Raw genomic sequence first — 25,961 nt, forward strand, 5'->3', positions numbered from 1 at the left:
TAAATGTACATTGTCTATTAACAATGTACAAAGATCAGAACACATTAATTAATTAAAAGCTTCTTAGCTACTCCAGACGAGCAATCCGGAATCATCGAACATATCATTATGGCTGTATATTCCATCTTCCAATTGATAATCAATTCATCCTATCTTGCTACGAATATCATAATGATGGTAAGATCCAATAAACCAACGAATTTGATCAAGTTTCTTTTTCTAAAATTTCAATCATTTCATACGATTCTTTTAATCGTTAGACTTGGAGTATAATGTACCACAGTTGGACAACGTTTGCGCTGTTATTATGGGCCTTGATTCTCTGGATGGTGCCTAATAAACGCGCTTCCATGATGAAATGCTCGCCGTTTATCGTTATCTATGCAATGCTTTTGCTACTCGTTCAATACATTTATAGCATGGATCTGACAGAAGAAGAGCTACCAACGAAGATAAACGGAATAAGTGTGTCGGAGATTGGTTTCAGCAAATCTGAACAACTTAGCCGATGGCATTTAGTCGTCAAAGTAAAAATAATTTGTTCACTTACAAACTAACGTAAGATATATTTTACTATCCATAACATTTTTTACTTCTTTACAGTGTCTGTTCATATCTATGTTCTGGATAACTATGAGACAATATACCGCTGAAAGAACCAGACAAAGACGTTCTTCAGCGTTGAGAGACATGGTAGCGCCGTTACATGTCTCCGTTTCGACAGCTACCGCGGCGATGAATCACGAAGCGCCGGAAATCAAAAGCAAATTCATGAAAGATGTTGGCATACTTTTGAAAAAATTATTAACCAAATTTTGGATCGCTGTAGTGGCTATTATGCTATTCATCTCTGGAATCACCGGCGAACGTATGACTGTCTTCAGGATCATTTATATGTCCCTGTTCTTAGTTTTAATCATCACTTTCCAGGTACTCAAACCTTTTCAGTGAAACTTTATTAATGAAATTTCCTGTACCTAAACTCAGTTCAATATAATTTTATTAATTAAATTTTTGTAAAAACTTATCGATATAATTTCTTGACGTACTTCTTAATGATTTTTAAAAATATAATGATATTTTAATTCTTTTTATGTTATAGATATCATGGACAGTATGGAGGAAGATGATGTACACATTCTGGATTACAGTTATTGGTTACTCCGTAATCATGCTGATTCTCGTGTACACTTACCAATTTCATAATTTCCCGGAATATTGGAACTATCTCCATATTGACGAAGACTTGCAGAAGGACATTGGTTTAGAAATATATGAGACCAAGGATCTATTTGTTAGATTACTCACGCCAACGTTCTTCGTAATTATCACTGTCCTCCAGATTCATTATTTCCATAAAGATTTCTTGGAAGTGACCGATATCGAGAAATTCGGGTTAGCATATAACTAATATAATATGTAGCATATGGTATAATAATATAACAATTGGGAGAAATAAATAATTAAAAATTATAGGACTGAAGAGAGTCCTCGAGTCGAACGATCGAGTCTTGGCCATTCACCGATTTTAACCATGCCACCATCTTCACCGGGAGAAGTTTTCCTTGTTGAAGAAGAGAAAGAACATATATACTCCTTAAGACAGTTAAAAGGTATGATACCATGTATACTGATTTTGCGAATTTTCGAATCAAAATTAATCTAACAGATATATTTCATTTTCAGAAATGTCGAAACTGGAGCGGCTACAGTTATTTCATAAAGTAATACAACAATTCTTAAATTTTTATAATTATACTTGGCTCTTCCTTGAAATTCACATGCAAAAGATCATTTTCGTTTCTGTGATGATTTTCTGTGTCAACGATGTGAGTTTAAATGAATTAATTAAAGTAATTAAAGTAATTAAGAACTGGTGTTCAATTTGTCATTTATCTAAATAATAAATTTCAGGTCTGTGCTATTAATTTCGTATTCGTCTTGATACTAGTTATCATGATCAATTCTCGAAGAAATGTTCAAATATGTACTGCCAACACGATCGCCGCGATAATTGCCATTCTTATGGTCGTGAAGATGCTATATCAAATCCAGTACATCGATCACAATAACTGGAATATTAATTGCACGGTAAATATAAATATACAATCAATCAAAGAACTATTCGATCGCCTAAGTATTTCATACTCACCTAAAAAATAATTTTATTTTTATTCAGTGTATAATAAAGTAATAATTGATATTGATTACAATTTTGATAATTGAATAATTAAAAAATTAATATCTTAGTCATCACATGTTTTTTATTGATACGATTTTTCAAATAAATCTTCTCATTTGCCATTTGTAGAAATTTCCATCTGAAAATCAAACTCAGTATGGCAGCAATAACACGATGTATAATATCGCAGAGTGGTTTGGAATAAAAAAAGGAGAGCCAGGACACTTGGCAGAATTATTGAAGGGTTACATAGGAATCTTAGTGGTGACTACTCTCAGAAAAATCATCAGAATTCGACAGTGTTTCTATAGAAAAGCACATAGCGAACCATTGGACACTCCTCAAGTTATGTTCCCTTCTATCACCAGAGAAGACGCTGACAAAGGAGTACCACAGTGCTTGAAATTCCTTTTCAATTATGGATTCTATAAGTTTGGCGTTGAATTCTGTTTGATAGGAATAGTGGCACTCATTGGAACCAGATTGGATTTCTATTCTGTCCTTTATAGCATTTGGCTTTTACTATTCTTCTCTCTGAGAAGAAAAGCAATATCCAGAATTTGGCCTTTCTTCAAGTTCTTTGGTATAATTTTACTACCTATTCAGTATTCTTTCGTCGTGGCTCCACCATCTTGGTTTTGTATAGGTTGTTAAATAATTATAATATTAATATTTGAAGTAATTCAAAAATAGAGAATAAATTGATTTTTCTAAATTTTCAGAGTATCCATGGAGTGAATCCAAAACTTTGAGGGGTTTGCAAGAGTGGATGTATTTACCTGATCCTGACTTCCCACCAAACGCTAGAAAATTAATGTGTAAGACCCATAATAGAATATTACGTATAAGTATTAAGATCCATATTTTTGTCAGCACAAAGAAATAGAACCTAAGCAGAAATTTATTTCAGTTATAAAATTAATATAAAATAACAAACTTTGATCTTTTTTCATTTTAATTCAGGTGATTTTATTCTGCTAATGATGGTCGTCAGACAAAGTCTCGTCTTCCAAATCGAAGAAAGAAGCACAGCGACTAACAGAGAATTTCCAGCTGGTCATAATTATTCTGTCTACGAAAATATGGAGAAACCAAATTTTGTCAATCCTGTGAAAGATTACGTGTCACATATCCACTGTTGGTTAGACATAATTAAACGAGGCGTATTAATAAGTCTCATGTGGGTCACTTTGTCGATCATGTTCCTGGCTGGAACAGAAAGGACCAATCTGTTCTCGTTGGGTTATTTAATTGGTGCATTCGTGTTCCTCTGGCAAGGAAGTGACTTTTACTTGAGACCAGTGAAAACCATCTTGAAATGGTGGAATCTTCTAATCGGTTACAATGTGGTCGTCATATTTTTCAAGGCTTTGCTTCAGGGTGTAGGCTGCGTGCTGATAGAACAGGTAATTTGAAACATTTACCACTAAAATCACCGACCTGACGTGTAAAATATATAATACAAGAAGAAAATGAAGCTTTTGTCTTACTTATTAATATTAATCATAACTCTAACGAATAAAATATTGAATTTTAGCTGCAAGTGTTAGCATGTCCACTGATTCAGCTATTCGGTATAACTTGTCTAAGAAAATTCCGAAGTTCAGTGAGCGACATAGTTCTGGAAAAATTGGATTGCGAGGTACCACAAGAAGATATCGGCATGGTCTGGGATGGTCTATGCTTTGGCTTCCTGTTACTCCAGAAACGACTGTTCAAGAGTTATTACTTCTTCCATATAGTAGATGAAACGAAAGCTATGAGCATCCTAGCGTCTAGAGGGGCGGAGTTATTAGAAGAGCTGCACCAGAAGCGCATCGAAATTCAAGAAAACGTTGAGAAGAACGTGTTGCAGAAGTTGAAGTTTAAAATGGATAAAATCAAAGCTAACCAGAGAAAAATACAAGGACCTAGTTACAGGGAACCGCAGATACACGCAGTTGGTAAGAATTATTTCAACGTTTGAAGTATAAAATGGTCAGGTTGACAGGACGGAACGACGTCGTCGATAAATAATTTTCCAATGTCAGACTAACTTTCTGTTCCTCATCCTTACCCTTCTGTTCCTAAATCCTCAATGTTATACTTTCATGTACCTTTACCTGGTAACCTGAACCTAAATCTCAACGCAGGGTTTCTTTGTTCCCTACTAACAGCAACCTGTAGTTCTTCCATCTTACCAATCCACATGTATTCTATAAAATTAACGAAAAGTAGCTAAAAACTAGACCACAATGTCTAGTTCTTCCATCCTTCCAACGTATGTCGTGTATTCCACAGTATTTAGTAGGAAGTAGCATAAATCTAAATCTCAACGTAGAATTCTACTACCTTACCGATCTATGCAGGTGCATATCATAATATTTAACAAGAAACAGTCTAAATCTAAACTTCAACGAAGGCTTCTTCTACTCTACCAACCTACGTGTACTCTACAGTAATTAACAAATAATAGCTTAAACTTAAACCTCAACGTAGGTAAACTTAGAGACTATTCGCAGGCTAATGTCTCTATATTTGATTCTCTATATTTGATGCACGCGAAAAAGAAGGGGCAGCGCCTCTGGCAAGGTCTTCCAGCGTAAGCTCGTGCGGTCACACCCCTCCTCAGGGTTATCAGACACCGATCGACGAAGACGAGGATGAGCCAGCCCCGTTGACACCGCGAGCTGCGTCTCTCTTGCAGGCGCCTACACCAAATTCCGCTGTGATGACAGTGAGCCTCGAGGGTTACCTCGAACCGACCCGTATTTCCTTCGGTTCTCCACCGAGTAGCGAGTTGAATCCACGTGGTCCATCGCCCGACGAGACGTTTCCAGTGTTCTCGCCGCCGCCATACGACAGAGGACCACGGGATCGATCGTTGACCTCGTCGATTCGACATCGTCGACAGTCCAGCTTCATCGGACCACCATGGATGAATGGATTACAAACACCAAGACAGTCCATCGTCTCGAGCACATCTCGCTCCCCGCTATCTCATCACACATGTAACGACACAACGGGAACAAGATCACCGTCATCGATCTGCTACGATGTCCTGTACATATGCTTCCGCGACAGCACCTCTAGATCATCTATGAAGCACTGATCTTTCTTTCGTTTCGTTACTATTGATGGTTCTAGAGGACTTTTAGGGTACCTTCCGGTTTGAGTCTTTTGATTTTTGTGTCGAGCATTGTCGTGTCGAAATGTAAAAATTAGAATGACCGAAGTTTTATTGGTTTCTCAGTAGATCTTCTTTCGGTATTGATTTTTTAAATGTGTAGATATTTGATTGATGTCGTCGTCGGGACATTTTCATTTCCGTTCCTTTTGTTGTTTTCTTTGATCTTCATTAGATGTCGTATTATATTTGGATCTGATTGAATGTACATAGTTAAACATACTATATTCGTATAACTAATATCGATGATTAGTTCGTCTCGTATATGTTCCTTCGGCATCAATCCTGCTTTGACATTCGAACATCACGTTCTCCTCATTCATCACTTTCGTAATTAATTTTACCTCTCTTATAGGGAGAAGTATTAATTCAAATCCAAAAATCCACTTAATTTCTTAACAGATCGTTCTGCATCCTGTTGATCCTGCTGACCAAGGACTCCAGAACTCGAGCGTAATCGACATGTAATATACATGTATATTGTTGTAAAATAGATCTCTAGCCTGTGCCGACGATTTTCTCATCGTTTTCAGTTTTCTATCTATACCTTTTTGTGTCTTTTCTTTGTATTAGATACTCTCTATCCAGGAACACGGCCGTTGTACAGAGTTCGCGCCCCAAAGACCAACAGAGAGGGTAAATGAAAATTATCTTTCATTTTTTTTTTCTCTTTCCGCAGCTTATCTAGACTTTGTCCTACCAACTGACGTGTCCACATCCTGACTAACTATCCTTCTGCTTTTACAGAACCTCTCGCTGTACATATACGTAATTTGTTTCTGTGTATCACGAAATTCTAATATGTATAGCGATACAAAGATGGTGGCGGGTGCATTTGTGCGTGTCCTGTGTGATTGTACTAATACTTTTTCTAACTTTAATAGATGTTATATTGTTTTCTAAAATGTTAGTCTGAGCCTCATAGAGTAACATCGTCCGAAAGCACAACTCTTAAGTTAAGTGAAATATCGTGCATGGCTTTAGCACAGTATAGTGTAAGTGACAATGGTTGATTCTTCTATCAGTGTTTAAGAAAAATTCGTTTTGTTTGATCAGCTGTCAGATCAGGCGATTACTACATGTTCGACGACCTGGACGACGACGACGTGACCGATCTGATCCCGGACACTGAATCCGAAAAACAAGAAGCGGAGAAACGTCACGAAGTTGAAAAACGCGGCAGAAGAATGACCATTTCCGAGGTATGTTAGCTGCTTCCTAAATTGCGAATGAAAATTTTGAACGATACGTTTTTGGAGGGTTACGAATCTCTGGTTTGTCTGCTATGAACTTTCGATTTGAAGCAAAAGTTTGACTAATCGAAGAACGCTTGATCCACTGAGAAATTCCGCGAAACGACCCAGCATATTTTTATCATCGAAAAGGCCGATTCAGTTTTTAATTTCACATCATAGTTTTCAATTTGATTTCGTACTTCAGTTAACTTTGTTAACCTAGTCATGGTTCGGTTAACTGAGTTAACTTTCAATCGAATTCACAGTTCGTTCCTCAACGAATCTATCAGATGGATCATGGGATCATGGCCAAAGGTTGACTTGATCTCCGTGTGTGCGTAAAGTCCTCGCATTATTCTATCGATCTACCACTGGCCCAAACCCCCTTTCAACCCTTTTGCAATGATCACCCCCACCCATTTTTCACGATTGTTCTCTAATCCTTGGCCCGTCGAGGAGTCATCAGACAGCAGACAACAAGTACAGCGCAAACAAAAGGCAATTGGTAACGCATGGAAAGAAATGATTCAAAAGTGTGGTCCCCTTGCAGCTGATGAACACGCTGATTAAGACAGACATTGAGATCGCGACACACGTCGCCATGTACGGAGGGACTGAAAAGGACGCGCTGAGACTACGTCGTCGGAGTGTGCCTTTAACAAGGAAGAAATCATCTATGTCGTATCTCAGTGCACGTTCCGAGACCGACACTGCAGTGGCCACCGATGTGAGACCCCCTTAAAAGGCTGCATGTCACTGCTACAGGCTCTCTTTTTCTCTTACCTGCCCACCATTTTTTCCTCCTTCATTCTTACTGTTTATTTTTTTTTGTTTCTTTTTTTGTCCTTTCAAATTCTATATATACGCTCTCTTCAATCTTAACGTCATTTTAGTCTTTCTATCTAATTCTTCTCCTAGTTTTCTTTCTTTCTTTCCTGTAATAATATCGTTATATCATTGTACTCTAATAAATTGTCGATTACCAGTGTCATCTTTGATATTACCTGCAAATAATTCTCAGCTTTCGTTGTATCTTTTATTAGATTTTTATATCGTTTACTTCTGTCTTCGTCTTTCTCTTATCCTTTTGTTTCTCGTCATATTTATTCATTAATTTCTTTGTTACATCGGACTCAAACACGTTCGTATCACCTATTGAAGTGTGTTGGAAATTTATTAATAGCCAACTGTGCAAAACTCACACTTTTAACAATTTTTAACAAGTACATACACTAGACAGAATCACACATAGCCACACACAGCAAACCACGAATGATAGTGGTACTAATGAATTTTACAACATTTATACATATATTCGCTAATTATTACAGTGCTTCGACGTTAATTCTTCCTTTCTTTTCGCATCTTACAGCTTTGTAATAAAAGAAAAAATGAAACACATGTGACGGAAGCGGTGACGTTCCACTCACGTCGATTCACCTTTTTTTTCTTTTGTTTTTTTGTTTTTATTCCTTTTAAATGTTGTAGTCGCAGGAGGCTCCTCGTCGTTGGTACATATCTGCCGCTCGATACTTAGCTTAATTTGTTTTCATTATGTTTACAGCGTAGCACCGTAATCTCACGCTTTTAATACCATAACAATAATTTTTGATATCGATTAATTGCATACGCAGAATTTGATTCAGACAAAACGCCACCAACGACCCATTAAATTTTTTTTATCTAGAATAGTCCATTAATTAATTTAATAAAAATTATTTATTATAATTTCAAACGGTTTACTTAAAGCTCATCATAATACCATAAATATCTCAATTTCATTAAACTTCACAACATTGTAGAATTTTCATGGAAAAATAAATAATGACAAACCTCCGTTTTATAAATATCGTATGAAAAAAACGGAATTGGGAAATGTAATTTGACTAAAAGAATTGCAAATGAAATGTTAATACAACGTTGGCCCTTAGAGCGTCAAACACAGTTACTAAATAACTACCGCTGTCGATAAACTTATGGTGTAATTGTCTTCAAATTCCACGTACCAGAAACTGCCAGAAATAATGAACCAAACTAATAACACAAACGATAATTTGTTATTTAAATTAGGCCGCTGACAAAACAAGTCTCGCGTCGGCGGACACGGAAACCGGTGAAAAAGATGCGGCCGCGACAGAACGTGATAAAACACCAGTGCCAACAGACGACGAATATGGAGAAGATAAACCAGATGAAAAGCAGGAGACACAGGAGGATGAGCAAAAAGTATCAATTGCTACGTACTTCAAATTCATTATAGTGATGATTAATAGCACCCTGACGTCGATGACCAAATACTTGAACAGATTTTCGCGTGACTATAGATACATTCGCAAGGTGTTAACGAAAGAAAAGAAAGTATTAAAGGTACGTAATGGAACGAGTAAAAAATTTGCAACAGAAATTGGATCGATAATGTCGGAGATTCTTTTTCTTGACATCGTTTAATTTATAGACAAAACCAGATTTCCGGATGGGAATGCGATTGGGAATCACTCAAATATGGCAGCCAATTCCTCTGATGAAACAAGGGTAAGATTTTCATCATAGATAACTATTGTAACTGATTGTAACTAAAAAAACGTTCTTACCTCTTTGGCTTCCTACATTATTTGCTCGTAAACGCTTAACTGTACAGATACAGTATCGTAGAATAATCAGAACCGCGATTTTGAAGAGATTGAGAATGTCTTTAAAGATTTAGTTTGTTTTAGATAGTAAATCCTTTGGTGGTATCCCACGTCGACACTTTAGAGCTTTAGTAGTATTGTGCTTGTCCCAAGTACTTGCTTCTCCTTCTTAGAATTATTCAAAGTCCTTTCGAAAAGAAGTAGTCTATATTTGCCCTTGCTATTAGGCCAGTCCTTATAGTAGAAGCTAGAGTAGTAAATGTGCTCGCTCTGACAGATCGACTAATGGAAATGCCGAGGAATCTTACGATGCTGGCGAGGGACCTAACCAACCACGACCGCAGGAAGAAAGGTAAGATTCTGTAGAAAATGCTTATTTTTCGTAGACGTTGTCTAAAGTATATCTTCATTAAATAAAATACAATTCAATTTAATTCAATTAGATTAAATTAAACATTTTGTATTCCCCTTGGAAATAGAGGTCTCTACCAGTTTAAATCAAATTAAATTGAAATTCCTGAATCTCCTATCCGCATTTATGTTAATGTAAAGAAATAATTTGAAGTAAACGTAGACAGAGAGGAGTGTTATCTTTGTTAGGAAAAGCAGCTCGTTGATGGTCCCTCATATCCGAATTTTGGCACCGAGTTTGGAGCGAGGATTGGACATATCCTCCTCCAGGTATCGAGACTACTTTGTGAAATCGATAAATGTTCTTTCACTTCGTTGTTAAACGCACCTTCTGCACGTTGATCTTTGCAAGCAGCATGTACATTATAATTTCTTCTAGTCCCTTTAAACATTATTCTGTAGACATGAATATCGTAATTGTATAAATATTTACATTTACAGAAAAAGATGTACCTATCAACTTCCGTTCAGTTCTATTTTACAGGTGTTCGAGCTTTCGGTGTGCTTTTCGTATCAATGTTTTGCAGAAGAAAAAAAACTTCCTTCTGCGTATTTATGTTAGATCATATGGTGGAATTTCTTAATGCTATTAATGAAAACTGTTATTTATACAGCTCACTATTCTCCGAAATCTCACCTGTCCAACACGATGACGAAGGTGGTGCACTGTCTGAAGTCGATCAACCACCGATAATCCAATTATTGGCATCTATTTGGTTTGGAATCCTGGCACATTCGTGTCTACTTTGTTACTTCATGGTGTTCCTTCATCAAATTAAAAATGCATCCGTCCTTTCCACGCCTTTGCCTCTCATGGTGTTCTGCTGGGGTTCGTTAACCATTCCACGACCCTCGAAAACATTTTGGATAACGTTGATCGCGTACACCGAGGTAAAATATAAAATTCTTCGGACAGATTAATAATTTTTTCAAAAAAAAACAAAAAATTTCTTAGCTGATTAAAGGTAAATTTTTCTAGGCAATTGTGATAGTAAAATGCATTTTCCAATTGGAAGTATTGCCCTGGAATCGAGATGCTGCACCGAATAATCCTCTATTTACTCCTAGAATTATGGGGGTTGAACGCAAACATAATTATGCTTTGTGGGATCTATTGTTGCTTCTCATGGTGTTCTTTCATAGGTAAATCGAAGCATAAATTTCATAAGAATATTTTTTCATCGTAAAAATTAAACAAAAATCCTATTTTTAGATTTATGCTGAAATCATTAGGGCAATGGACGTCCCCATCCCTAAAACCGAGAAAAATTATTCCTTCCACTTTAACTGCAGTTCCAGCCAAGCCTCCACCGCCAGAAAATAGAGGTCAAGGAGAATCTGTATCGCTACGAGAAGAAGAAGGGTACGTCAATTTCTTAATTTTCATTGATTTATACGTTTCTAATATTATTGTATAATATATAATTAATATATAATTGCTAATATTAATATTCTATTATTTACAGCGGTAGTACCGTAAGAACACCTAAAGGAGCAACTTTGAATCTTCGCGCAGCAGGGGAGGGTGAAAATGCGCAAACCACAAATGAATATGAAAAATTAGTGGCCGTTCAAGGAGAAGAAATCAATCCCACGAACGAAGAGTTCAATAAAGCTATGAATATGACGTAAGCGTATATATGTATTTATTTTAATACGATGTTATATGAGGTAGTCTCTTAAAATTGATTTAAACACAACGATTTGTTTCCAGCGTAAATAAATACAAAGAACCAATGAAAGATTTCTTCCAAAAAATTCTTAGTCCAGTTAGCAAAGAAAAGACGAACGTATATGCATATATGTTCCTGTGTGATTTCTTTAATTTCTTGCTACTCATTTTTGGATTTTCTGCATTTGGGGTAAGCATCCTTATATTTTTTGACAAGTAATGTCATGTACCTTTAAGATAATTTCTAACAATAATTTTTGTCAATTTTTAGACACAACAAGGTGACGGTGGTGTTACAGCCTATTTACAAGAAAATCGAGTTCCGATGCCATTCTTACTAATGTTACTGCTACAGTTTGCATTGATAGTTATCGATAGAGCCTTGTTCTTAAAGAAATCAATCGTAGGCAAACTAATTTTCCATTACTTTCTTATATTTGGCGTTCACATTTGGATGTTTTTCATATTGCCAAGTGTTACCGAACGGTACGATGAATTTTTTCATCATAGAAAAATTTCAATTCGAATATTTAACGTCTTCTTAATTTAAATTGTTAAATATAATCACAGGCAATTCAATGAGAGGCTTCCACCGCAAATTTGGTACATGGTCAAGTGCTTCTACCTCTTGTTAGCGGCTTATCAATTAAGACAAGGCTATCCGACACGAATACTTGGCAACTTCCTCTGCAAGAAATACAGCATTGTCAACTATGTCTTATTCAAAGTGTTAGAATATATTCTATCTATCGAATATAAAACTAATATAATAATTTAAAATGTTAATATTATTAATAATTGATGTATAAATTTTCCACAGATTCATGTTAGTCCCATTCTTATTCGAATTAAGGGCAGTAATGGACTGGATCTGGACGGACACTTCCATGACGATAATGGATTGGTTCAAAATGGAAGATATTTTCGCCAATATTTATCAAATCAAGGTATATCGCTCTACATATTTTGCATAAATTTGTATATAAATTACTAATAAATGTGTGTGTGAATTGTAGTGTATGCGAGGCGTAGAAACGGATTTCCCTCAGCCACGAGGTGTAAAGAAGCAACAAATGAGCAAGTACTTAGTCGGTGGTGGTGCTCTCTTCTTCATGATTGGATTAATATGGTTCCCCTTGCTCTTATTCGCACTTGGTGGCACAGTTGGTGTTTCTAATCTACCCTACGATGTTTCAATGAAAATTAGAATTGGTCCTTATGAACCAATTTACTCTATGTCAGCGCAAAGTAGCTCTATCATCGAATACGACGAAACTGATTTCACGAGATTTTCGAATTTGTATGCGAGAGATAGACCTGCGGTCACTTTCCTGGAGAACTATATACATTCTGATGTCGCTGCCGTGAGATTGAGTGGGTTCTCTCGAAAATTATGGAGTATATCTCCGCCAGACTTAGATAGGTACGATTAAAGTTATTTTAATCCTACTACGTTCTTGAATTTGTATCAACTCCAATTTTTATATTACTAAAAAATTTTTTGAGTTTGAAAATGATATAATAGAATCACTTTTTATATACATGTTGACATCTGTAATTTTATATAATTATTTTATGACAGACTGATAACAGAACTAGAAGATAATAGCACAACCGTGGTCATACACGTAGAGTGGACAGTGTCTCGAAAAACGGACGCGAAAGATGCCAGTGGAATAACGACACAAGTGAGAGATATAAAATTGCCACCGTATGAAAACAATGAATTTAATCCTGTGAGAAGAACGTTAGCTAATATGCTCTCTAGCAATGACTCAACCGTGCATAATGGTACTATCACGTTGCAATATGCGTTTCCCAAGTTTTTGAAAGTGACTGGTCGAACCACTGACGTCGTTCCACAATTAATGCGAATGCGTAAGTGTCACATGACAGAGAAAGATATCTATGGAACGAAGATAGAACGCAATGTCATTGAACTTATGTGTGAAATTAATCTCCATAATCTGCAGCGAAATGGCTTGATGACAATGTAGAGGAAGAGGATGAGAATCATCTGTACAGGGATGTTAGTCTTCATTTATCTACCGACGCAGATTGTTGCGCTCGTCAGAAATGGTGGATCGTTAAAGAAGTTTGCAATGATACTTTATACGATCAGCTATTAAAGAGAGTGCCCTTAAATGACTGCAAGTACATCATGATGTTCTTGTTCAATGATAAAACGTTCCCCGAGGGGTTGAGCTTCATCAGTGGATTTGGGTACGTTTTTGAAATTATCTAATGCTATCATTATGCTAGGTCTACACTGTTATTCGTGAGATCCAGTGTGGATACAATACTAATTCTCTTCACGAACAGTTCTCGTCAGTGTGAATTTTTTTTTTTTTTTATTATTTATTAGAATTTATTTTTTCTCATATATGTCTACAGAATCTTAGGTTTGTACACTACCGCGGTGATAGTCATAAGTCAAATGATGAGGAAGATAGTCAGTGACATGGCGCCAAAGATTATGTTCGATGACTTACCCTACGTCGATAGAATACTAAGATTATGCTTAGATATTTATTTGGTCCGTGAAAGTGGAGAATTGTGTCTCGAGGAAGACTTGTTCGCCAAATTAATATTCCTCTACAGATCACCGGAGACGTTGATCAGGTTGCTGTTGCATTACATCACCATCATATGTATCATATTAGATTTAAAGAATCTAGCGTGACAACTAAATCGTATTTTTTCAGATGGACAAGGCCACCCGAAGAAGGGGAGAGAACTGACAATGAAGATCAAGATGATGTAGATGAGGATGCTGAGGCGCCAAGAGGGGAATCTCGAGATGTTTCTCGCAGAGAATAAATTTTATCAAACGTTTCTGAGGATAAACTCCAAACCTAAACAATATTAGTGAGAATATTGTGGAATTGTCAAAACGGCTAGAATTAATGATAAAACTAGACTAGAGTTAACTTTTGTTGGATCAAAGACTTTAAGATTTTATTAATTATGCGAAACGGAATTTGTTAAAGGAAGGTTTTTTTCGAAAAATATTACCGGTAATCTTGCGTAATGAAGACAATAGTTGGCGCACTTATCAAGACGTGACATAAAGAATGCGAATGGTTAAACAAATTTAAAAAACTCAGGAATTTAGTACAGTTATGTTTGTTGTTAGGAAACTGATTAACGAAGAGATCGTTCCTATAAAGATGTACATATATATACGGAAATAACGCAAAGCGAAAGAGAAAATGATATTAATCATAATAGGGAAAGTTAACGAGAAGACCTGAGAAATTTAAAGAAGTCCGATGATACATTATACGGTAGAATTATTTATTTCCTAATCGTGTTTTTAAGTAAGGTTTTACTAATTTTTATTTAAATATTTATCGATAAAGAACTCGCTTGATCACAGTCAAAGGTATGAAGGATATTGTGATCGTGAGATGTTGTCAGTAACATGATTTTGAGATAAGTGCTTTATAGAAAAAAGCGTCTAAAGATAAATTTGTTGTACCATATGCGATACATATGCTTTTATCTCTAATTTATTAGAATTTATGCATAAACCGAAATAGCCGCATTTAAAATTGCATTTTCATAGGTAAGAATGTAAACCCCTTATTCTTAAAAAATTAATATCTTCAAAACTGCCGATAGCAAGATCTTTCGTTCCTTTTTATACGTTTTTCTAATCGTCGATTCATTCAGGTATTACTGAATAAAATTATCTGGTGATTTTGCCAAAACCTCGAACGCGTTTTATACATTACACATATTTAACCGAAGATCTTGACTCCATAATAATTATCATTGCTTGTAAATATGCATTGTACAACATGCATAAGGATGCATTCAATAAGGATTGAAACATTGTATCATGTCGCCTTAATATGCCTTTTAAAAGAATCTTCGAATATATGTAAATTGTTTCAAACGAATATGCTATGATTTTATTTCTTGAATTTCTACTCTAAAAATTAAGAAATCACACAAATTCAATTATAAAGTAGTTTATTAAGCATTATCTTACAGACAAAGATCTATCATGCTTTTTTTTCTTTTTCTTTTTAGTTCAATAAATATATCAACTTCAAATCAACGCGGAATAAATCATACATATTACGACGCGTATGTAGTAAATGAGGCTCAGACTCTTTAAACTAGATAACATATTGTTAGCTTTAAACTTTGTTACGAATTAAAAAAATATTAGTAAAAACATTAGAAAATGTGTGGTCTCGTAATTTCAACACACGTGTCATGGCTTTCCACACGCAACAATATGGAAAACATCGCGCGCGTTGGTATGTGTAGCTAAAACATTTACAGAGTCTTATAATCTGATAATTAGCAGCCATTGGTGTTAAAAGGAAAATTGTAAAGTATTTATAAAAATAAGTGTGGAATTTTCACCTACTTTCATCACACGTAAATATAATTATATCAACTATGATCATTTTACGAAATATACAATAGTACAATTTTATTTAATATTCTAGTTTACATTATAAAAGTATCTGATCGAGCAGACACGCTTATCTATAAGGAAGATGTGAGAAAAATTGTGGGAAAATCCATCAATTTTACTGCATGATATCTTTCCTTAGATAAGTTAAATGAACTGACAAGGAGATTGGGCTGAAAGAGAAAACTATAAAAGAATACGGAGATTATTATGAATCATCATCTACAATCAACGATTACCGGCATTATCGATCGTATATGCACGTTTGTTATTGAACTTGCGGAATACCATCTCTAAAGTTTGGTATGTTTTATATTTTTTACTCTCGCTTATTTTTTAAAATTAGTCACTTTATATTTTCACGCAGTGTAACAACAGCTGGTAATCATCAAAGTTCAACAGCAGCATGGAATGGATACCTCATTATCAACATATTCTAAGTACTTAGTATTAGAATACTGTACACTTTTGCTATTGTTTACATAGTTCCTTGCATTTTAATTTGAGTGCAATATTTTCCTGTTTTAGAAATTCGAATTCCTTTAATTTCTTCTGTAGCTCCTCGTTTCTTCTTTGTAAAATAACAATATCCTCTTGTAATCTTTCATTCTGTTCAATTAGGCTTTTTACTCTGTTGGAATCTTTACTAGGATGCATTTCATTGATTATGTCATCTGTTTGGCACAGTAGGTGTTTAATAAGATTTGCTTGAGAATTAAAGTGCAGCTCTTGCATAGCTCTCAAAATCTTTGTGCTCTCCTGTTTTGTGGATACACTCACAATGTCCTTGATGGCATTAAGCAATGCAACAGGATCAGTTTCTTTGGATTCTACTTTTCTAAGATCATAGGCTTTTGTTTTGTCTTTTGCAACTTCTACCTGGGAAGTTCCCTCTTTTGAGGAATCAGATGGTCTGTTGTTTTCCTTAACAGATACATCTGGAGCCTGAGTATTTTCCTTATAATTTCCTGAACGTCGCGTTTTATCCTTCATAATCACTTTGCTTTCAGAAATTTTTGCTCTTGACTCCTTAATCTTTACTTTAGTATCATCTTTAACTACTTGTTCCTTTCCATCGCTTTTTACCTTATTTTCGATCGGTTTCAACTTACTTTCAACAGGCTTCTCTTTCCTTTCAGATATTCTTACTTTCATTTGTTGTTTCCTTGTGTCTTGGTCAGGCAACTTTTTTAAATCTTTCGTATTTGGTTCCCTAGTAGTACATTGCTTTGTAATATGTACATTTTCTCCTTTGCCTTGCAGTGTATGTTGCAAAGGAGAGGATGTTGCATTCCTTGTTGTTACATGCCGATCCACTGGATAAGCATTTACAGTTTTAACATCAGTAGACAATAATTCTAAGTCTTCTAGAAAAGAATCATTCATACTTCTGTAGTTTCTTTTACTTCAACAACAAATAAAATAATACTTTTGTATATATATAAATATAACAGTGTTAGGAACTTTTATAGATTAATCCCTCAAATTCATTAATTACACAAAAATTTTCTTGGAGTTCTCAATCATAGCAAGCATAAGAAAATATCACGAAATGTATCACAAAAGGTCGAAGACTTCGATATGATTTTGCACCATTTAATTGGAAGAAGCGTACAAGTTTATTTACGATGTCACCATTATTTGTAACATGTTGCATTCAGACTTAAAAATAGTAACAGTTCTATATTAACCTTCGATCGTATTACAGAACACAAAGGCAATTCAAATTAACGTGTATTGGTACAGTCAGCTGATACGTTAATATTCTCAAACGCCATCTACATAAACGTTAATAGTTTCAAGCAGCTCGAATTATATACTTAGTGCAGATAGTAGCCATTTCATTATTTCTTATACAATTTTGGATAATAGTTAGATTAAGAGAAATTCTTGAATATTCTTTTTAAGTCTAATTCCATATATAAGTGCAAAATATGCTTAATTCAAATTTTACTATATTTTCGGAATTCGTAGATATATCCCTACTCTTTGAATGGATTACGTTATAGTAATATCTCCTATGTTGGTAATATTATCGCGCCGGTATATAAAGATGTACTGTGCGTCGAAATATATATATCAATTGCATTTCGATCACGTTCGGCTGCTGTTCGAAGGTCGTGTTTAGGATAGTTGTGATTAATCAGATAGAACACGATGGAAAAATTCGTGTTACTTGTACAAGTATTATTCATTGTTTCATTCGCAAGAGGATTTACAAATATTTATCCCAAGCCAAAGGATTATCCGCTTCGCAATGAAGAAGATTGTGGTGCGCCTCTTTTCCTGACACCACTTATTGAAAGTGGTAAAGTAGATGAGGCCCGTAGTAAAGCTGCTGTACAACATAAAGATATGAACGATGTCAGTAGCTATTCTGGTTATTTAACTGTTAACAAACAATATAATTCGAACATGTTCTTTTGGTTCTTTCCGGCCTTGGTAAGTAATTTAATATTTTGAATTTTGTGAATAAAAAATATTTGCAACTTTTAGTGATTGAGGTTCTGATTATGCGTAACTTTCAAATAATAAATAAGAAAATGTATCTAAGAAATGCAAGATAGAATTTTTTTTTTTAGCATAATCCAAAGACTGCTCCTGTAGTGTTATGGCTACAAGGTGGCCCTGGAGCCACGTCCTTGTATGGCTTATTCTTGGAAAACGGCCCATTCATAGTTACAGAAAATAAAACTCTTGAAATGCGTGAATACTCTTGGAACAAGTGTCATAATTTGCTTTACATTGATAATCCAGTTGGCACTGGATTTAGTTTTACTGAGAATGAAAAAGGCTATGCTACTAATGAAACAGACGTGGGAAGGGATGTGCATACTGCTTTAGTCCAATTCTTTAAGTTATTCCCAGAACTTCAGACCAATGACTTTTATGTCACTGGTGAATCGTATGGAGGAAAATATGTACCGGCTGTATCTCATGCTATTAAAGATTATAATATCAAGGCACAGACAAAAATAAACTTAAAAGGTTTAGCAATTGGAAATGGATTGACTGATCCAGTGAATCAGTTGCAATATGGAGATTATTTGTATCAAATAGGTTTAGTTGATTTAAATGGCAGAAATCAAATCCATACATATGAAAAAAAGGGTAAAGATTTAATAAAGAAGGGGAAATATATAGAAGCCTTTAATTTGTTTGATGAACTTATTGATGGTGATTTAACTGAAGAACCTTCGTTGTTTAAAAATTTAACTGGTTTCGACTATTACTTTAATTTTTTGCATAATCAGGACCCAAGTAATGATTCCGATTATATGCTACAATGGCTTCAAACAGCAGATATCAGAAAAACCATACATGTTGGCAATTTAACATTCAATATCGAATCTACAAAAGTAGAAGAATATTTGAAGGGGGATATTATGCAGTCTATGGCAGTTCTAGTAGAAGATCTTGTTCAACATTATAGAGTTCTTATATACAATGGACAACTAGATATTATTGTGGCATATCCTTTGACGGAAAACTATATCCAAAACTTAAAATGGCCTGGAGCAGAGAAGTACAAAACAGCACAGAGAAAAGCATGGTATGTTGGAACTGAATTTGCTGGGTATTCAAAGACAGTTGATAACTTGACAGAGGTCTTAGTAAGAAATGCTGGACACATGGTTCCTTCTGATCAACCAAAATGGGCTCTTGATCTCATTACTCGTTTTACACACAATAAAAGTTTCTAAGTAATTTAATTCATTATCTTATCAATGATATGAGATAATCTACACCTTGCCTATATTTACTACATAGAATACCACTTGTAGATTTAAATTAATAATAAGGTTCTTAATGAATCTTGATGACATTTAATGAAAATAAATCGTTTTGTATTGAAAAACGTAGTAAACATTTATTAATGAAAAAGAATGTATATACACATTTATTATTGAACTGCCTTAATAAATAATTCTTCCTGATTGTAGTTATAAGGTACTAAATATTTTTTGTATTGAAACATTATAAATATATTTATTACGCGTTCGTCTTTGGAAAATTATCTTCGTGTGGAAAATTATGTAAAAGGATGTGATTCACATGATAAATATAATGAGTACACTTAATATCGTTTAGAGATCTTCGATCTTTGGAATTTCCTTTATATTATGTAGTAAAAATTAATTATCTAATGTACGATAAGATTACATTAATCTAAGTATGGCAGTAAAAAATCATCTACTATAGATACGTTTTTATGCCACTCATAATGGGGGACATTTGGAACTGTGATAAGAACAAGTCTTCCGCTTTCATCTAATGTTTTCAGTCCAATTAAATCATCCTTATAAATACGTCGATCACGCATATCTATCACAGTTTCGTTAACGTCGTAGTATCCGAAATGGCTACTTTGCCACGGGGTAATAACACCATCCTCAGGTCCTCCAACAAGCACCATACGTTCTAATTTGGTGAGACCTTGTTTGTACATTGACATTTTCGTCGAATTTTTCTCATTGTTCACGTATGGAAGAAATGTACTATATTTGTAATACAATTCCTGTAAAAGAAGGGTAAAATACAATTTACGGAACTATTAACGAGTCACTTATATATGTACTAACTTGATGATGAGGGTCATTCCAATAGTTCCCAATACTGGTGTGTTGCCCGATTTTTGAATAGAATAATTCATAGGCAGTTTGGCATACCAAATTAGGAAAGAATAAATGCAAAAATTGAGCTGCAAGAGAATACGCAATTTGAAACGGTAATTTCTTTGTCTTTCTTCATGGCACTGAGGTCACCTACTTCCGTATTGTCCAGCTTGTGGTGAGCTTAAGGAAATGAAATTTCTAACGTTGTGACCAGGAAACCTTTGCAGTATCGTTCTAGCTAATAAACCACCCTGACTGTAACCGACTAAATTTATTCCCTCGGGAAATGCAGCGCCCACAGACATAACGTCCATGCCTATTTCTTCCACTTGATGCCACATTGATTCCAAACTACTCCATCCAGCGTATCTTGGAGTATTATAAATCTGTGTCCCTGGATGCATCTAAAATTAATAATCGTTTTAAGCACATTGGAAAATCATTTTTACTCGAAATCATATTTACCGCTAAATTTATATAGACGCGACATCTACAACTTTCTTTGTTTTGTATTTGATTTATGTACTTACTTCTTGGATTCTGTTACTAATAAGTTCCATACTGTCGCTTCCAGTGAGCACTCCATGGATAACGACCACGGCATGATAACATTCAATGCCATTGTTGAAAAGAGATAAAAGTAAAATAACAATAATGCTATTATAATATACGGTAGCCATTAGTGACAGATGAGTGACGCTATATACGTACTGTCAAGAATATCATATCATATTCACTTCAGATCCGTTTTCCATCGAAACGATAAGATTTTGAGATAACCAGCAACTGATGCTTATTCGGGATCGTACCTTTTGATTGGATCAGCGCTTTTCTTACCATTGGTCCGTCACTTTATTGAGGTAGCGGCTATATAATCGATTTTACGAGCGACGCGTCGCGACGCCTCTTGTAAAGAAAGAAGTGCAACATCTGTGCTCCGTTGAGGACGAAGGAATTTCATTTATCGACGATGGTTCTTATGTTTTCATGAATGGCGAAAGCAAAGATTAGAGTTAATTTCTGTACCCTAAAAGTTCATAATCAGTGCAAATGTTATCACTAAACATTCTTTGTTTCTTGAAAAAACTAATTTTTTATTGCTTTCTTTTTATTCGAATTTAGATTCGAAGATGGTACTTGAAATAAATTCTGATTGTGAGTGAAGTTTATTATCACCACCGAATGATGATGGAGGTGTAACAACCAGTGATCAACTTTGATCGATAGACCAGAGTCAATGACAGTGAAAGGAATTCAATTGCATTCTGAAATAACGTATTACAGAATGTGGCCCCTAATCCTTTTGCAGCTGTAGGAAGGTTGCTGGGCACGTGACATTTCCCGTGCTTCCACCATATATCACCGTGGTCTGACATCACCCTTAGTTGGCATACGAAACTCATGCCTTAGAGGATGAACGCCTGCCGCATTGTTTCGGCCAACGTCATTCTCGATTATCACGCTTTCACTTCGCAAAGAGACCTTTGTCACCATCGAAGAACATCGTAGCAATTTTGCTAAAGCAAACCTACATCTCTTCAGGGATTCTCTAATACATTCATACCGATTTGCTAAATTATATACCAACGTCATGAAGAAAACAAGAAATGAATAAGATAGCATACCATGACTATATTTGAGAACTTTTAGATTTTTATTATTAAGCTAGTACTTGCTTATTATGGAAATACAAGTATCTATAGTGAAAGGTAATAAAATGAGAAAGGGACAGATATCCTCTTTGGCTTAAGAAATTAGAACGTTGTACAACAATTTAACCGGAAGGAATACTTGGAAATGAACCGTGCTTACGTATTTCTGATGTCGCACACTAGCACTAATCGAGTCCCCAGAAGCTTTGAAACTACCAACGTTTCTTTCTCTCGTTGAAGAGGGAATGAAACGAAGGGGAAAGAGAACGAGAAGAGAGGAAAGACGACCAATCCAATTCCACGCTCAAACCCGACCATCGTGATGGCGGAGGGTGGCGAAAAAACGCAGCCACGCCAGAGCGCAAGGCGAGCGTAGGTCTCGGAGCTTTTTTGCGTTTAATCAAGGATATTCGCGGTCGGCTGACTCGCTATTTTAGTCCACCAAGTGCTAACCGAACCGCGCAACCACCAGCGGCGACTATATCGCAGGAAGTGGATGAAGGAATCTCCGTCCTTTGACCTTTCAGGCACGCTCCTATTTATCTTCTATAATTCGACATGCATTTTCTGTTATTTTTCTTATGAAGCCATTTAGAAATTATGAAATACTTCGATATCCTTAAAATTAGAGGAAATAGATATAATTAAAATGTCTTTTACACAGTGGAAATTTTATACGAGTTTAAATGTTCTTTAGTAAAGAATTAGAATACTTTTCGCATTTCGATAAAAGGATTACAGAGATTATCGTATTATGTGGGATATTATTTAATGAAAATATGTTTGATGACGAATCGCTGCGCGGAGCATTAAAACATTTCAAGAAGTTGCACCATCTCTGCAATGATAATTCATACGCGTTCGTCTGCACGTGAAGGTAGTAATTCAGCTTCCGGTTTTGTAAATTCAAATGTAGACAACGATGCACGACGAACGAACAGTGCCACCGGTAATATTTGCAAAAATATGCAGGGACTGCCGCATAGTGGTTATGTTTTTCATCTCTATGCTGTCTTTATTCAATTATGAAGATAAAGAGGACTAACAAAATAACGTTCTTCATCCTCCTCTATACAAAAAACAAAAATGAAAGAAGGCACCATAAAACGCATGACTTTCTATTCATTCTTTTCTTAAACAAAATGTTAAATCAAATGATTTAGAGAAAGTCGATAAGAACGTGTGATTAAAATCGTTCGATTTTTGTTATGTACCGTTCAATTTTCGAGTGAACGTTTTTCTTTCAGTATTCGCCAAGAGGAATCATAGATCCTCTTCATCCAAGAATCGACTCGAGAGCCTGTTTAAGGCCACCCTCTGGCTCAGTAAGTACAGAGGCGGGAGAGAAGACGAAGTGGGTGGTACGGTGTCGGAGGAACGGCCGGGAGATTAGCGTTAATTACAGAGTTGAGCCGTTCCGGGGTTGGGACGGGTGCGAGGTATTTGTCACTCGGCACCGCTCTCGACTCCTGTTCCTCGTTCTGAATATTAATAACCCCGCGCCATCCTTCGCCACCCCCTCTTTCGTTCCGCCCTCTCCTCCTCTCACCTCTCGTTTTACGACATCCGATGAATTGCGCGGCAGGCAACGCTACTCATTATGCTGACTGCTTGATTTCATCACCGTCACCGTTACGAAAAATTAATTGCTCCTTGATCGGGGAGAATAAAGATCAGCTTGCAGATTTAGATCAATTTCCAACGTCTGCCGTTCTTTTATAAATACAGTTGGCAGACAGAATTTTCCTTCTATTTCCTTGTAATAATGTATTGTTCGTGTTATTGGAAACTGTTCACCCAAGTCAGTCTCCTCCCTTCTGTCACGGCGTTTTCCAAAAATTGAAGGATGGTACCATCGACTCTACGGGTTAGCCCCTTCCACGTAACACGTCGATCAATCGATATCATCTTCTCTCGTCCTTTCTGCGGTTGGTCCCTCGATGGCGGTCCCATTCCCGCGCAAAACGTTCAGATATTCAAAGTCGGGGAATAGTTTATTCATGGCCGGCTCGGAGAACTTAGAAAGATATTGGAAGCGGCCCAGGAGAGGGTAAAAGATAGAAAAAGAGACGGCGGAAGGTGGAAAAACTGAGCAAAGAAGCGAGAGAAGATGAGAGAGAGGAGACGATATTGGTCGGACGGAAGTGTCCCCTCGGGGAAACGAGAAAACGGGAGGAGCGTCGTCTCTTCCCCGATCCGATAAAGCGAAAGAGGGACCCCCTTGTGGCACGACCACCACTCCTACGCGTTGACCCACGTGACAGCGAGCCCGCCAATAAAATTCAAATAAACTCCACTGTGCATACTAAATTATCACATCTTCCATTACCCGACCGCGTGCTCATCCCCAAACAGCTTCCACCCGGTCCCGGGGAAACGTTTCAGCGTCGTGTCGAAATTCCAATATTTTCGACTTTCAGCCAAGATGGGAAATAGCTCGTAATACGTCTCGAGGAGAACAGAATATCGATTTCAAAACGTTATAACCGATTTAATACCGAAGGAAATGCGTTAAGTCCACCAGAGGCCTTATCGTTTGCACCGAGATATCCCGTTTAATTGATTGCTCGTCGACCAGAACTTAATCTGTTTTGTTGGTCTGGTCGACGGAGAGCTGGTAGATTTACGGATCGACAAAGTCTTTCGAGTTTTAAAGAAGATTAAAAAGGATGAACATTCGATTATACGTAGTGTATCGCGTCAAGACGTAACGCCATCGCCAATGTCATTAATCCGATGTTGGATACTTGCCGAGAAAACGGGAATGACTCGTCCAAGGGGGTGCAACGACGCTGACGAAGGGACGCTGAGGTCAGGTGGTCTTTCCCAGGAACGCCCCAGATTTCAACATTACTCAAGCAGGATCAACCTGCCAGGAAGAAGGCCATTGTTCGCTTTTCCGCTCTTGAGTTTCCTTCCACATCGCCGATACAACATCCGCGATCGTTCGACCATTCAAACGCATGACATTTTTTTTCTTCAGTTCGTATGAAACACTATCGAACATTTCGAACAAGAAAGTAAACATTCTTCGAGATTTTTCTAAGTGTATTCCAAATGTCTACAGTGGAAAATTTAATCTGTCGAGTAAAACGTCGAACTTTCGCCAGGAAGTGTATATTGCAGTAATTTCCTGGATTTTTGCCGCGAAAGAATAAACGCGTTAAATGCGCACGAGAATTAACCAAACGAAGTTTCCACTGTGTAAAACAATTAGTAACTTAGCTGTGCCTTTATTCTCCCTATCAGCTTGTCTACGCCCCGACTATTAGTATAATCGCTAGAGGCTACGACCCTTAGCTGCTACCCTCGAGCGATTCACTTTAATTCTTAGCAAGTTAGAGTCATTCCTTCCCCTCCCATCTACGATCTTGCACGACTTTGCATTTTGTTCGGTTTTCTCTGGAATTCTCGGAACCTCTCGAACCAACCATTAAACTGCATCAAATGTATTTTATTACCTTTCGGAAGAATCTTGATAGCAAAAAATTGTCTGCGCATTTTATCCTTGTTACATTTTCCTCCTTTTTCTGCTTTTTTGTACCAGTCAACCTTTTTTACTTTGGTTGTTAACTGAGATTTACTTTTTTATGCTAACTCTACAGAGATGCTATCAAAAAAGCACAAATTTATGCATCGTAGTACAGAGAATCGCATATCTTTTAATTTTCAATGCTTAAGAATTTATTTCAATTAATATTACAGTCCAAGAACACATGTAAATGTTACAGTTTCTCCTAGGACAATTAGAACGACGATTTTCCGTTTTGTGTTTCGTCACGTTGAGAATAAATGTAGCGTTCAGCTGCGTGTCTAATTGATTTCGGCCCCAGTGTTGGGGCTGAGCTACGATCGCGTCAGGGGTGAGTTTCGGACGTCGAACCACCCCTTTGCATTATGGATGCACCTGATTTCACACTTGTTCGTTCGCACTGGCAAACTCCTCCGCCCCCATAACGTCTCCA

At 36.3% G+C, this 25,961-nt stretch overlaps 4 protein-coding genes across 14 annotated transcripts in view; 2 read left to right on the forward strand and 2 right to left on the reverse strand.

Annotated features, from left to right (window-relative positions):
- Piezo (piezo type mechanosensitive ion channel component) overlaps nt 1–14,886 on the forward strand; it is a 28,472-nt gene extending 13,586 nt beyond the window's left edge. For 5 of the 11 annotated variants that reach the window (XM_069125055.1, XM_069125058.1, XM_069125061.1 and 2 more), the window contains 30 exons: nt 68–177; nt 261–527; nt 604–930; nt 1,103–1,395; nt 1,477–1,613; nt 1,687–1,829; nt 1,915–2,091; nt 2,312–2,828; nt 2,905–3,000; nt 3,146–3,588; nt 3,720–4,125; nt 5,922–5,984; nt 6,405–6,550; nt 7,134–7,310; nt 8,654–8,950; nt 9,039–9,115; nt 9,491–9,565; nt 10,239–10,515; nt 10,604–10,767; nt 10,838–10,987; nt 11,091–11,252; nt 11,339–11,486; nt 11,568–11,782; nt 11,867–12,025; nt 12,117–12,243; nt 12,313–12,719; nt 12,879–13,174; nt 13,270–13,519; nt 13,691–13,918; nt 14,002–14,886. In XM_069125055.1, the coding sequence (XP_068981156.1) occupies nt 68–177; nt 261–527; nt 604–930; nt 1,103–1,395; nt 1,477–1,613; nt 1,687–1,829; nt 1,915–2,091; nt 2,312–2,828; nt 2,905–3,000; nt 3,146–3,588; nt 3,720–4,125; nt 5,922–5,984; nt 6,405–6,550; nt 7,134–7,310; nt 8,654–8,950; nt 9,039–9,115; nt 9,491–9,565; nt 10,239–10,515; nt 10,604–10,767; nt 10,838–10,987; nt 11,091–11,252; nt 11,339–11,486; nt 11,568–11,782; nt 11,867–12,025; nt 12,117–12,243; nt 12,313–12,719; nt 12,879–13,174; nt 13,270–13,519; nt 13,691–13,918; nt 14,002–14,116 (6,449 nt within the window). In that variant the 3' untranslated portion in view covers nt 14,117–14,886. The remainder of the gene's footprint in view (nt 1–67; nt 178–260; nt 528–603; nt 931–1,102; nt 1,396–1,476; nt 1,614–1,686; nt 1,830–1,914; nt 2,092–2,311; nt 2,829–2,904; nt 3,001–3,145; nt 3,589–3,719; nt 4,126–5,921; nt 5,985–6,404; nt 6,551–7,133; nt 7,311–8,653; nt 8,951–9,038; nt 9,116–9,490; nt 9,566–10,238; nt 10,516–10,603; nt 10,768–10,837; nt 10,988–11,090; nt 11,253–11,338; nt 11,487–11,567; nt 11,783–11,866; nt 12,026–12,116; nt 12,244–12,312; nt 12,720–12,878; nt 13,175–13,269; nt 13,520–13,690; nt 13,919–14,001) is intronic. The other 6 variants (XM_069125057.1, XM_069125063.1, XM_069125065.1 and 3 more) reach the window with 4 other exon arrangements.
- A 379-nt stretch (nt 14,887–15,265) lies between these two features.
- Nucleotides 15,266–17,486, reverse strand: LOC138185820 (myosin heavy chain, clone 203). The gene has a single exon (XM_069125090.1). It carries the CDS (start codon nt 17,112–17,114, stop codon nt 16,200–16,202), a length of 915 nt encoding a protein of 304 aa, XP_068981191.1. The 5' UTR covers nt 17,115–17,486; the 3' UTR covers nt 15,266–16,199.
- Nucleotides 17,487–17,744: 258 nt separating this feature from the next.
- On the forward strand, nt 17,745–19,587 carry LOC138185818 (venom serine carboxypeptidase). The gene is made up of 2 exons (XM_069125088.1): nt 17,745–18,170; nt 18,311–19,587. Exons 1-2 carry the CDS (start codon nt 17,886–17,888, stop codon nt 19,430–19,432), a joined length of 1,407 nt encoding a protein of 468 aa, XP_068981189.1. The 5' UTR covers nt 17,745–17,885; the 3' UTR covers nt 19,433–19,587.
- Nucleotides 19,588–19,638: 51 nt separating this feature from the next.
- Nucleotides 19,639–21,204, reverse strand: Ppt2 (palmitoyl-protein thioesterase 2). Its single transcript, XM_069125091.1, has 4 exons — nt 20,875–21,204; nt 20,499–20,748; nt 20,312–20,430; nt 19,639–20,247 (listed from the first exon to the last, which is right to left on the reverse strand). The coding sequence occupies exons 1-4, from the start codon at nt 21,022–21,024 to the stop codon at nt 19,894–19,896; spliced, it is 873 nt and encodes a 290-aa protein (XP_068981192.1). The 5' UTR covers nt 21,025–21,204; the 3' UTR covers nt 19,639–19,893.
- Nucleotides 21,205–25,961: the final 4,757 nt, after the last annotated feature.

This window comes from Bombus flavifrons, chromosome 12 (assembly GCF_040668555.2).
Source record: "Bombus flavifrons isolate JBK064 chromosome 12, iyBomFlav1_principal, whole genome shotgun sequence".
NCBI classification, from domain to species: Eukaryota; Metazoa; Arthropoda; class Insecta; order Hymenoptera; family Apidae; genus Bombus; species Bombus flavifrons.

Excerpts from the sequence above, each read along its gene's own strand:
- LOC138185820 (XM_069125090.1), bottom strand. The coding sequence starts at position 17,114 with ATGAATGATTCTTTTCTAGAAGACTTAGAATTATTGTCTACTGATGTT.
- LOC138185818 (XM_069125088.1), top strand. The coding sequence starts at position 17,886 with ATGGAAAAATTCGTGTTACTTGTACAAGTATTATTCATTGTTTCATTC. Across the intron at positions 18,171-18,310 it reads TTTGGTTCTTTCCGGCCTTG|CATAATCCAAAGACTGCTCC; the intron begins GTAAGTAATTTA and ends TTTTTTTTTTAG.
- Ppt2 (XM_069125091.1), bottom strand. The coding sequence starts at position 21,024 with ATGGCTACCGTATATTATAATAGCATTATTGTTATTTTACTTTTATCT. Across the intron at positions 20,431-20,498 it reads ACAAGCTGGACAATACGGAA|CTCAATTTTTGCATTTATTC; the intron begins GTAGGTGACCTC and ends ATTCTCTTGCAG. Across the intron at positions 20,248-20,311 it reads GGAATGACCCTCATCATCAA|GAATTGTATTACAAATATAG; the intron begins GTTAGTACATAT and ends CTTCTTTTACAG.